At 36.0% G+C, this 13,756-nt stretch overlaps 1 protein-coding gene across 1 annotated transcript in view; it reads right to left on the reverse strand.

Moving 5' to 3' along the window:
• Positions 1 to 667: 667 nt before the first annotated feature.
• Positions 668 to 13,756, reverse strand: part of LOC149554193 (peroxisomal 2,4-dienoyl-CoA reductase [(3E)-enoyl-CoA-producing]-like) — a 51,426-nt gene continuing 38,337 nt past the window's right edge. The window contains exons 3-5 of the mRNA XM_089789435.1: positions 12,581 to 12,750; positions 12,211 to 12,433; positions 668 to 1,026 (exon numbers count right to left, since the gene is read on the reverse strand). Coding sequence (XP_089645561.1) covers positions 875 to 1,026; positions 12,211 to 12,433; positions 12,581 to 12,750 — 545 coding nt within the window. The 3' untranslated portion in view covers positions 668 to 874. The remainder of the gene's footprint in view (positions 1,027 to 12,210; positions 12,434 to 12,580; positions 12,751 to 13,756) is intronic.

Consider the following 13,756-nt stretch of genomic DNA (forward strand, 5'->3'; position numbering starts at 1 on the left):
TGGTTGCATATCAACTGTAGGATTTTAGCCTAGAAGTGACTCGATCCAATGTTTGGAAAACAAGAATGGTTCAATCTTGTTAAACATTTTCTTTGGAATTTGCAAGTCAAATATTCTAGTATCCATAAAGACAAGACACAAATGATGGACATCAGCCCATTAAGCATTAAAGATTGAAGTGTCCACAATCCATAATGTTGACAGAAATGCTCGTGGATTAATTGCACATACCAGGTTTTGGAGAAAATAACATTTTGAACCGTAGATTGTGGTTCATCGTCAGGACGATTAATTAGAAAACGGATTGGGTCACCCATAATTGTTATGTCGAACCAAAATGTGTGGTTCGGACTATCAATTTATACGAACATGGTGTACACAATCATTCTGTAAGCGTCTCCTAGTATTAAGCATTACCAACCAAAATTAATAAGTATGAAATCCTTCAAAAATAGCTACAGCCTGATAACATCCAGGGCCAACACTATAATGATAGGTCATTGGTGGCTATTCTTGCTTTCCATTAATAAATAGTGCAGATATCATTATAGCATGCTACTAGAACAGAAAGAGAGCCATGTCATTTGAAATTAATAAAGAAAAATACGGTACTTATGGAAAATTAAGTAAAGGACCTTATCACTAACTCAAAGCAAAGAGGAATTCATTTGTAAAGCTTGTAAAGAAGATTTCAACTTGACCTTTTCCCGAGCTAGTGAATTATACAGATCAACATACTTGTTCCCTTAAATAGTTTTCCTAGCAAATGTTATTAGTTGAATTTGAAAAATCAAAATAGTAATGGTAGAGAATTTCTTTAAAAGAGGAAGATACAGCTTGGTATCATAGTTTAAACAGTAAACAAATCCTTGTATTACAGCTTGCTTTTAGGAGTATAGTCTGTGGCTCTAGACTTGGTCTCAACAACTCTGGAGATGGATTTGATAGTTTCTCTTGGCACAAATCGAGGGTGACTAAGCCACTGTCCTCCATCAACAACAAGTACAGTTCCATTCACGTACTTTCCTGAACAGTGAAAAATGACAACATTTTTTTAAGTATGTCAATATAGTGGAAAATTCAATTGATTCACTCAACATATAACATGAAAAGCAATCATTTTATCAATGCCTTATGTTTGAGCTAGGTACTTGTAGCATAGATGAGTTATGCACATCCACCCACATGAGAAAATGTAAGACACTGGCCCAAAAAACAATAGATTTAAGCACAACCACAAGCCATAATACAACATCCACCACACCAACAAGATGCACAATAAAATGAGTCATTGAAAATAACCACGGATATGGATATATTCCTGGTATCTCTAGCAAATAAATTTAGTTATCAAACACAAGCATTCACAATCTAAAATTTATAAAATTCAGTTAAAATTGGCTCATTTTACAGTGGCAGTGGATTTGATCATGTCACATAGGACAAGCTTCACAAGGATAGTCAAGAATAAATGGAGGTGTCAAGGGGTTTTCAAAATGTAGCAACAGAGATAAGGGATTGGGAAAACAAAACAACAGAAAATAGGGATATCCACTGAGCAACAAAGAGCATACTCTACTTGATGACTCCTTGACAATTAAGAAACTGCCAAACAAAAAGAATGCAAGTGTCAACAGGAGGAAGCTGCATTGAAATGGCAGCTATGAGTGTTAAAGCCAGCTCACACAGAGTTGCCCAATTGTTGAGTTCAAGGTAAAGAAACATAAGACGTCTGCATCAGTTTTCATATGATAACATTAAACAGGGATATAGAATGTGTTGGTGTTGGAATCTCGGGCAATGGCAAAAGTTGCAATGATCTTAAAACATGTGAAATCAAACTACCACTTCAAGAATAAATATTGGGAATTCTTTCACACAGAATTGGAGGATAAGTTCAATTTGGAAGATGACTATAGAGAGCGCCTAGTTTTTTTTTTAACATTTACTGGTACTTCATTGATCGAAATCCATGTTATCTCATGTAGATCCCTGGTCCTCGAGACCCTTCTGTAAACTAGCATTATCCGTTCTAGCGTACAAAATCAGAGTTCAGGGCCCGTTTGGTTGCAAGCGTAGGAATTGAGAATTAGAATAGAAAATTTGAATGAGAATGGAAAATGAAGAATAGGAATGGAAAAATGCAATCCAATCATGTTTATCCCTTGTTTGGTTATGCAAGCTTAAATTGGAATAGGGTTAACTTGCAATCGGCGCCATTTGAAAATATTTCTGAAGATGCAATCGGCGCCATTGGAAAATTGCTGAAATATTTGAAAATATTGAAAACAAAGTTCTCGCGCTCACCCCTGGTCAAAGCGGATTTGAAAATTTAATCAAATTTGACAAAGCGAAAATGAATGCAAGAATAGCAATTCCAATTACAGGTATTTTTTGGAATGGACAAAAGCTCATTTTGGGGCTAAAATGAGAATACGTATTCCTATTCCCTATTCCTATTCCACGCACCAAACAAAGAATACAAATCATATTCTAATTTCCTATTCCTATTCCGGTTGTATTCCAGCAACCAAACGGGCCCTCAAGGAATTATAACTACTTTTCAGGATAATTTGGATACTTAATACTTTGCATGCAAAACAGACAATAGAGAGATCTAGCAAAGTGCATGGTGACAAGTTTTCATAAATCTGCTCCAAAAGATCACCATATTTCTTAAAACGAGGCACCTTATATCATATCAAGAAGTAAAAGCAGGTACAAAGGGTTATACATTTGAAAGGCCGTCTACAGACAATAGTGACGAGCATCTCTGCTTTCCAACCAACAAGCTACGAGTCTACATCTTTCCTCCAAACCCTGATATAGAAAACATTTTTTCAACTATGCCTACCTAAAACAGTCAAAATCTTCCAACTACAAAGAATGCTTTACTGCTACTTTTCTTTAATCCTGCCTTCACTTCTAAGTTCTGGCTTTCTATTCAATAGAAGAAATAGTTTTTTAATTTTCTATGGAATTTATGCACCTCGATCCCGATCTCATCCATTGAGTTTGGAAGCAATAAATAGCTAATGTCTTACATAAGACACTTATTGTTGCAACTGTTTAAAGACTTGTCATTACTCAATCTAAAAACCCCCAAAACATCTATTTTTATTTCAAAACATCATTCAAGAATAGTTTTGCAGTCCTTTAGGCAGATGGCTTATCCATTCCAGTCAATCTTGTTAATTTTAATAGTTTCATATGAAGTGCTAAGTCATATGATTGAAATATAAATGTTAAGATTTCTAACACTAACCTTGCGATTGGTTAGAACTCTGTTTTGTACAGCTGTTGCTATTCTTCCTGATATTGACGGTTGTAATTATGAAGAATATAAAATGGAAGTATTCCCACCGCTGCTTTTCTGGCAAGCTTATTGTGCAAGTGCAAACATTCTCGTGTCTTCATTTTGCATCGCTATGTAACTGCTTTGCTACCGTCAAGACAAGACGTTATAATTGTAAAGGACCGATGGCGTTAATGAGTCATTGATGATAATTTTTCTCAGTCTTCATGGGAAATGAAGAGGTTCTATCCTTATTCACGGCTGAGTATGTATCGTGTGGAACATCTGGCGAGACTCTCAGCATGCGTGCATCTCCAATATGTTGATACCTTGAGTGAACTTCCTTGCAGGAAAAGCTTTGCTAGAATTCCTCTGCATGATCTTAACGGCAGGGTGATCATCGTTTAAGAGAAATAAAGAATGGTTCGTGAGTAACTCACTTCATATTTGCCCAAGTATGATTGGCTGTGCATATTAACGTTATTTTTTAAGGGAAACTGTAATGGTGTTTCTCTCAGGCTCATCGTCTACCAAAAAAGTCCTGATAAACTTCTTGTCTTTTATGCTTCATGGTCGAGCGGTTCAGCTGCAGGTGTTGCCTACAGTCTTCTGACTGTTAAATCATTGTTATACTCATTAAGTTGGTTATGATTGATCTGCGACCTTCAGATTGTTGTCAATCAATATTGATATTGTAATTTTCAAAATACTGTAGTTATATTGATTGATTTGTTGATAAATCAATATCTCAAGCCAGTTTCTCTAGAGTTTCAGTGAATTTCTTATCTTTCAGATTCTGTATCTGTATATCATTTTGAGTTATCAATATAATTACAGGTTTTGTGGGGCTGGGTTGTTTCCCTCTGTGAAGAGGGTTTTTCCTAGGGTAATTACTAGTGTAAAGTTTCTTGCTTATCTTTTCTTGTTCTAGTTTTAACATAGTATCAGAGCCGGGTTTGGGAACTCAAGCTTGAACCAGAACCCTTCTCTTGCTCTTTTTTATCAATCTTCATCATGGTGCTTGGTTTGAAGGTTGAGGATAGGCTGAAAAGGAGCCTCAGATTTCATATCCTGGAAGTCTAGAATCTTATTGGTCCTTGAGGAGAATGACCTCGCATTTGTGGAATCTGAAGTTTCAAAGCCAGCTGACAATGCAGAGAAATCAACTTGGAAGAAAAACAAAATCTTAGCAAAAAGGATCACCATTGATTCCATGAAAGACCATTTAGTTCCTGCTATTTCTAAGCTGAAGTCTGCTAAGGAGATGTATGATTATCTTCATAGCATGTATGAGATCAATAACTATTAACACAAGTAGAGCTTTGGCAATTCGCATGCAACTTCTCCATATCAAAGTAAAGGAGAATCCATTGTATAATTCTTCTTGAAAATTTGAGAGTATTAAGGATCATTTAAGTGCTATAGGAGAGCCTATTAATGACAAAGAACTAGTCATGCTTGCCATGAATGGTCTCCCACACTCTTGGGACTCATTTATTCAAAGCATTACTGGCAGGAATGAGCTACCGAACTTTGATAGAGTGAGATCAGATTGCAACAAGAGGAATGTAGACTGGAGGCCAGAGGAAGTTCTCGTAAATCTCATAATGTGGAGGATCAAGTTCTTGCTTCTCATACTTCCAGTAAAAGAGGGAGAAAAAGGAACTTTAAGAAAGTTGATGATGAATTTCCTTCCTCCTCATCCTCGGATTTTAAAAGGAAAAGAGATATTTCCAAAATAAAATGCTTCAGATGCGAAAAGTTTGGCCACTTTGCTAGAAATTGCACAGTGAAACTTAATCATAAAGTGACTGTTTCAGATGTGAAAGAGCCATCTCCTTCCAAAGACTAGCGATCATTCAGGAGGTTTCTCATTCATTTCAGCCTTGCCTAGTAATGTTCCAGCTGATTGCAATACTTGGCTTATAGATAGTGGTGCTTCATGTCATATTTCAGGATATAAGCAACACCTTCCAAATCTGGTAGAAAAGGATTCCCATCTCCAAGTTATCATTGGTGACGATGCATCTTATTTTGTAAAAGGGGCTGATAATACATCTTTCAAGTTAAAATCTTTTATCCCTTTTCACCTTAGTAATGTTCTATTTGTCCCTAGAATCAAGAGGAATCTAATTTCTATTTCAGCTTTAGAGGATAAAGGTTTTAATGTTGCCTTTACTAATAGGAAAGTGATTGCTTGGAAGAAAGATTCTGATTTCACTTATGCTCAAGTGATTGGACTGCATCATGAAAGTCTTTATAAGCTTCAAGCAAATCAAGTTCAAGTATTAAATCATAATGCTTCCAATAACAATTTGTTATGGCATAAAAGGTTTGGTCACCTCAGTTTCAAGTCCCTTTCTTCGATGGAAAAGCTGGTTGTAGGTCTTCCTAAACTCAGCATTTCTCATGATGGTATTTGCAAAGGCTGTGCCTTGGGAAAGTTTTCCAGGAGTCATTTTTATTGCAGTGAAAGTAGATCCAAGCATGTGTTAGAGTTTATTCATTCTGATTTGTGTGGGCCTATGTCTTCAGCTTCCTTAAGTACTTTTTGATATCATGTCACATTTATTAATGACTTCTCTCGTAAAACTCGGATTTATTTTCTGAAATACAAAGAATTTGATGAAGTAATATCTAAGTTTAAGGAATTTATAGCCTTAGTTGAAAACTTTACAAAAAAGAAGATTAAGACTCTCAGATCTGATAATGGAGGTGAATTTGTTTCAGGCACTTTTCAATCCTTTTGTGTTGAAGCAGGAATTAAGAGAGAGTTTTGCGTCCCATACAATCCTCAACAGAATAGGGTTGCTGAAAGGAAAAACAGGGCTATAGTTGAGAATGCAAAAGCCATGCTACATGATCAAGGGTTGTAGATTTTTCTTTGGATAGAGGCTTGCAAAACAGCAGTGTATGTTCAAAATAGAAGTCCTCATAAAGTTCTAAATAACATGTGATGTCCTGTTCCCTATGTTCCCTCTGCGTGAGGATTTGTCCGATTTGTAACTCAGATTTCAGACCGAGAGAGAGGAAATTGAGATCACTGTACACCACAGGAAGGTCCGTACACGTGCCACACCAAGTGGGAGGGTAAAGACAAAAGCCGAACGGTGTATATTGTTGGTCGTACATTGAGCTCCGGATGGTTGTACGGTAGGAAGGAATGGGTTGTACGATGTCTTAGAATGGGCCGTACGGTTGTTGTGGGTGAAGCAAAAGGACTACCATACAATGGAGACAAGGGGATGGGCGTACGGTTGTTGTGGGTGAAGCAGAAGGACTACGGTGTGTGGGAGCAGCAGTGGGAGTTGGCCATATGGTGGTACAAGGAAGCCGTACGGTATATGCTGCAAGCTATACAATGATGGTTGGATGCTATGTGGAAGCCAAGGTGTCTGTATGGTGGTATAGGAAGGTGTACAGAAAAGTTGAGGTGATGCAAGGAATTCGGTGATGCCGCTTAGAATGCAAATGCAATATATTAAACACAAATAATTTGCAGAATCCAGAGTCTGAATAGATACACACTTGTTACCGAATAGTAATGATATTTCCACATAGAAATAATGCTCGGATTTACTAGATCCGAGCTGAGAAGTACACAACGGAATAGCGTGAGGGTTGAATCCCACCAAAACCAAAATAGCCAAATAGGGAAGATCTTCCACTTCCGAAATGCCAAACAATCCAGAACTCCAACAAGAATTCGCAGAACAAAGAAATAATCCAAATCACATACCTAACAATTACTTACATGCTGTGCTTAAATACCCGTCGGGAAAGCCTTCTGAGGGTGTACAAAGATAGCTAACGGCCACACCTACCTACGGAAACAATTAAATTAAAAAAGGGTCCAAGATATATTGAATCAATCGGCCCATTAACAAGGTTTAATTAAATACATTTATTCTATGACAGGGACATTACATGACTCCGAAAGAAGTTTTTCTAGCTCCAAACCTGATGTAGGTCATCTTAGAGTCTTTGGTTCCTCAGCATATATTCATGTTCCCAAAGATAAAAGATCTAAATTAGAACCCTCAAGTAAGAAGGGAGTCTTTGTTGGTTATAGTGAATCTTCGAAGGCTTATAGAATCTACATTCTAGGTCAAAAGATGATTGAGCTAAGTAGAGATGTCTCCTTTGAAGAAAGTATTGAATGTAAAAGTTCTATTGATCCCCCTCTTGATATTGATTCAGAAGTTCCAGCCAACACTCAAGATCTTCCTCTTGCTGCTCCTTCATCTCCTAGTCTCTCTGAGAGGGAGGATTCTCCTTTTGTTTCTCCTCCTTACTCTAAAAATCAGTTTGTTTCAGAAGCTGGTCCAAGTGTTCATATGAATGTAAAGAAAAGACCATTGTGGGAAAGGAACACTATGCAAGATGCTGAAAACTATTCAGCCCCTCGGGGAACCTTTTGAGAAGGTAAAAAACCTCAAATAATTGATAGTTATGTTATTTAATGTGTAATAGTATTGACTCCGAACCTTTTTGTTTTGAAGTAGCTATAGAACAGCAGGTTTGGAAAGATGCAATGTTGGAAGAATATGAATCTATTTTGAAAATTGATGTTTGGGAAATTGTTCCATGCCCAAAAGGTAAATCTATTATCTCTTCTAAGTGGTTGTACAAGATTAAAAATGTTGCTGATGGGAGTGTGGAAAAATTCAAAGCTAGGTTTTTAGCAAGAAGTTTTAGTCAAAAAGAAGGAATAGATTATAATAAGACTTCCGCTCATGTAGCAAGATACAACTCTATTAGAACTATCATTGCAATAGTAGCTGCTAAGAGATGAAAGTAGCATCAAATGGATGTCAAGACAACCTTCCTTAATGGTGTGATTGATGAAGAGGTTTATGTAGAGCAACCTAATGGATTCATCATTCATGACAAAGAATCTCATGTAGTATGTAAGCTAAAAAAGGCTTTGTATGGCCTTAAACAAGCCCCGCGAGCTTAGTATGAACACAATGACGGCTATCTCTTGAGTTTGCGTTTTATGAAAAATGAAGCTAATCCAAACATTTATCTCAAAAGGTATAATGATCTTATGCTGATCCTAGTTCTTTATGTTGATGATCTCTTTATTACTGGTGATGATGAGTTGATTGGCAAATGCAAGAAAGACTTGATTTCTGAATTTGAGATGAAAGATCTTGGTTTAATGCATTACTTTCTTGGATTAGAAATTTGGCAAAAGACTCGTGAGATCATTCTCAATCAAGGTAAGTATGCTCTAAACATTCTTAAGAAGTTTGGTATGCTTGATTGTAAACCAAATGTGACTCCTATGGAGGCCAACTTAAGAAACTTCAAGAAGTTGCTACTGGTTCAGAATTGATTGAATGCACTCCTTACAGGCAATTAATTGGTTCTCTCATGAACCTTATCAACACTAGGCCTGACATATATGCTATGTTGTTAACACCTTGAGTCAATTTATGAGTGAGCCAACAAACATATTCTGAGATATGTCAGGGGCACTTCACAGTATGCCTTGAAGTTCTCTTGTTCTAGTGATCTTCAACTTCATGGGTTCAAAGATTCTAATTGGGTTGTGTTTCTAATTGGGTTGGATGCACAGTGGACTAGAAGAGTACCTCAGGTTTTTGTTTCAGCCTTGGATATGCTATGATTTCTTGGTGCAGCAAAAAGAAAAAGGTGTTGCTCAAAGCACAGCTGAAGCTGAACATGTGGCCAACTTGCATAGCAGCTTGAGAGGTTGTAAGGCTTCAAAAACTTCTTAGTGGACTATTTGGAGTATCTTCTAAATCTACTATAATTTTCTGTGATAATCAAAGTTGTATGAAGATTTCTATAAATCCATTCTTCCATGACAAGTCCCAACATATAGAAATTAAGTATCATTATTTAAAGGACGTGGTACTTCGAAAGGCTGTAGAGCTGAAATACATCAGCACTGATGAACAGACTGTTGATATTCTCACTAAACCTTTATTAAAGGTGAAGTTCTCTTATTTTAGAGACAAGCTAGGTGTGATCAATCTTGAGGCTTAAATGGAAAAAGTCTTAATTGGTTATATTATCTATGGTTAGTTTTGTGTGGGAACTAATAAGCTTGTAACATCAGCTATGATAACTCTTTCACTCTAAGATAGAGAACATCATGTTGAGCGTTCGATGATGTCATCACATTGACAGATTCCATGATGGGACTTGGATGTCATGTTGAGAGACTCCGTGATTAAAGGCTTAGTTGTGACATATCTATCATGTTGAGTGATTCCATGATTATTGGTTGTGAATAAATTATTCTATCTATCATGTTGTGTGATTTCATGATTTTCTTTTATGAGTTAAGTGTTATTATGTTATCATGTTGAGTGAGTCCGAGATTACTTAGTTGGCTTCATATTTGCTAAGAGGGAGTGTTAATTTTAATAGCTCCAAATGAAGCGCTAAGTCATATGATTGAAATATAGATGTTAAGATTTCTAACTCTAACCTTGTGATTGGTTTAGAACTTTGTTTTGTTCATGTGTTGCTATTCTTCCTGATATTGACAGTTGTAAGTAGGAAGAATATAAAATGGAAGTATTCCCACCACTGCTTTGCTGGCAAGTTTATTGTGCAAGTGCAAACATTCTCGTGTCTTCATTTTGCATCACTACCGTCAAGACAAGATATTATAATTGGTAATGGCCCGATGGCATTAACGAGATCATTGTCGATAATTGTTCTCGGGTCTTCGCCGGAGATGAAGAGGTTCTATCCTTATTCACGGCTGAGTATGTATCGTGTGGGACATCTAGCGAGACTCCAAGCATGCGTGCATCTCCAGTATGGTGATACCTTGAGTGAACTTCCTTACAGGAAAAGCTTTGCTAGAATTCCTCTGCATGATCTTAACGCTAGGGTTATCATCGTTTAAGAGAAATAAAGAATGGTTCATGAGTAACTCACTTCATATTTGCCCAAGTATGATTGGCTATGCATATTAATGTTATTTTTTAAGGGAAACTGTAACGGTTTTTCCCTCAGGCTCATCATATACCAAAAAAGTCCTGATAAAACTTCTTGTCTTTTATGCATCATGGTCTAGCGGTTCAGCTACAGGTGTTGCCTACCGTCCTCTGACTGTTAAATCATTGTTATAGTCTTGAAGTTGTTTATGATCGACCTTGAGATCATTGTCAATATTGATATTGTAATACTCAAATTACTGTGGTTATATCGATTGATTTGTTGATTCAATCAATATCTCAAGCCAGTTTCTCTGTAGAGTTTCAGTGAATTTCTTATCACTCTGAGTCTGTATCTATATATCATTTTGTGGGGCTGGGTTGTTTCCCTCTGTGAAGAGGGTTTTCCCAGAGTAATTACTGGTGTAACGTTTATTGCTTATCTTTTCTGGTTCTAGTTTTAACAAATCTATGGCGATTGTTGTACTTCTGACATTGCAATTTTATAAGAGTGACTGCCAGAAAAATAGTGAAAAATAAGATGAGTTTACCCTCAATCTAAGTTATCAACTTACAAGCCTGTTCAGTTATATGGATATCAAACATCATCCAGGATTAGCTTACAAGACTGTCCAGCTACATCATAAGTCAACTGGATCATATATATTTTGAAACTTAAGTTATTGGAAACCCCTATTTATTTCAAATTTATTAAAAAACAACTCAGCATTAATAGCATACTTACCTGGAAACATGGCAGTACGGTTATTGATATGGGGATGGGTTTGTCAATCAAATTTGAGTACATGAATAAACGAATAAGGTGATGACAACACTAATGTGAACTTAGTCAACAGAAATTGTGGATAGGGATGGAAGCATTGTCCATATTCCTATAATGAAATTTCCTGGTAACTATGATTAATACATTTCCTATATAAACTAAAAATGTAGAAAGAGTGAATAGAAATGTATTCATTGCAAAAACACAAAATTTGTACACCCAAATACAACATGCTTTTGCAGAAATAGAAAACTTGATGCAATTGACCCCTTGCAGTTATTAACATGTGCATGAAGGATGCAGGGGAGTCACAGTAAAAACAGTGTGTTAAAATAAAACAGAGCACACTGAAATAACAGAGACAATCATCAAATCTGCTACAGCATAATTACATTGATTCAACATATAAAAATACAAACATGGAACTCTGCAGAATTCTCAAAAATAAAAATTACACATCAATATTACAAACATGCCTCTATATATAACCATAGTGAGGCGGTTGAGTGACTTGCAGTACACGGCAAGTAAGGATAAAATAGAATTTGATTTCCTGCAGATAAATACAAATCAAATTTGTCAAGCTAGGCATGTATCAGATTTTATGCACTAGCAGTGGGAGCAAGTTGGTAGACAAAGCATGGGAGAAGTTAATTCCAACAGTACGTCAGTCCACAGTGTTTCATTATGTGGAAAGACAGAATCCATTGATTTCAAGGATAAAATCTTATATAGCTCTATCCTACTTCCAATTTCCCAAAGTTCTGTACAACTTGAGCTATGAAAAATATTTGCTTAAGAGTAAATATAAACACACAATAACATTTGCTCCAATTTTATTATATTTCCTTACATACAAAGAATCTAATAATTTCAATATGAGTGCACGCTAAAATCCCAAAATGTGCAATTTTAGAAACCGATATCAAAATATACAGCTCTCATTTTCTCACTAGTTTCATGGAACTCTCAAGGGTGCTATAGCATTGCTGATACTGTTAAATTGAATAAGTCAAAGGTAGGGAAATTCCATCAAAGTAACTGAACAATTTGGTTATTCGATGAGAATCAGAAAATTTTACACGCATATTGTTACTAATTTTTAGCATTACATGTTCAATATCTGCATGAGGAAAGGAAAAAAAAGGATGACGTACTTACAACTTCTAACCCTCAATGATTATTAAGTAGGTTCAAGAGATACTAACCAGTGTCAGATGCCAAATAGATGATCGCCATAGCAACGTCCCATTTTTCTCCTTCTTTATAAAGAGGTTGGTTTTTCCGAAGATCACCTAGGATTTCCTTGGGTGAAAGTATGTCCATTCCAGGAGTATCTTCAATTGGACCAGGTGCAATACCATTTACACGTATTCCATAATCTGTCCCCCACTCTAAAGCCATAGATCTTGTAAGACTATCAACAGCTGCCTGTAAACAAAACAAAACTCTGCTAGATAACTTGTTTAAATTATTATGTAAGTAAAATGACTCTCATGTTTATGTCGAAACATTTAAATTTATTAAATAGTTAATTCAAATCTTAACCCAAGAAGAGCATAATGATTAAAAATGAACCTTTGCAGCACAGACATGAATTTGATACCAGTAGGCTGAGTAATGTATTGTAGCACTTAAGTTTAAAATAACACCAGCCTCTGAAGAAGGCTTTCCAATTCCACCTTTCCTCAAGTACTTCAATGCTGCCTGACTCATTGTAAATGTGCCAACAGCATCAATATCCAGTACTGCAACCACATGTAATTTAGCTAACTTCAGGCCATGGTTAGGGGAAAAGCTAAAACATTTGAAAAGAGAAAACATATGCTAGTACAGCACCAAACCTCCTAGCTATATCTTATGGATGTGAACGTAATTAATGCAGTTGTGGAGGATTGTGAGAAAAGAAAATTGGACTTAAGAAACATGGATTACAACACATAGAAGCAGTTTGTATTAATATTCAAAATTAATCAAGGACACCCTTTATATGGCTACTGTTGAAGATTGTAGCTGCAAAAATATATCTTTATCTCCGATTTTTTGAAATAGAAATATGACCATTATGGTCATCTTCATCTGAAGAAGACATTTATGATAATATTTGAGAGAATATCATATGTAGTGACATGTGTCATGCCAAGAGGCATGCGTTTGGAATATGAAGAGACTTTGCATTTGGAAATTGAAGGGACCTTCAGTTGTTATGAAGTGCCTCTCAATTCTATATATACATGAGATTGTTTTTTGTGTAGACACAAAAATGTATCAAGTGAAAGCATTGTACTTGAACACTTTTATTATCAAGAAAAGAGATATTTGTCTAGTGTGGCTGGGTTTTTCCCTTCAAGTGGAACAGTTTTCCTAGGGTAGACTTCTTGTGTCTTTTGTGCCTATTTTGTCCCTCTTTTGTTTATTGCTGATTATCATTATTTCTGGGCTTAACTTTAATAGCTACTAAATCGTAATAGAAATTTTTCTAAACTGTGTTCAATATTCAAAAAGTTTGGAGATGGTAAACTTTTGTGCAAACAAGAACTGAATATTGTACTGATATGTTTCTGGATTCGATTGTGTTAAGATTTTTACCATCAACGTTTTGAATCACACTACGTGATCCGAAGTGTGATTCGAAACGTTGATGGTAAAAATCTTAACACAATCGAATCCAAAAACATATCAGTACAATATAATGGATTGTGGAAATTTGTTCTCTTTAAAAGAACTGAATATTTAATGATAAATCTCATGGAA

Source organism: Cupressus sempervirens, chromosome 6 (genome assembly GCF_028749045.1).
Source record: "Cupressus sempervirens isolate cs-2001-9-10 chromosome 6, ASM2874904v1, whole genome shotgun sequence".
Classification (NCBI taxonomy): domain Eukaryota; kingdom Viridiplantae; phylum Streptophyta; class Pinopsida; order Cupressales; family Cupressaceae; genus Cupressus; species Cupressus sempervirens.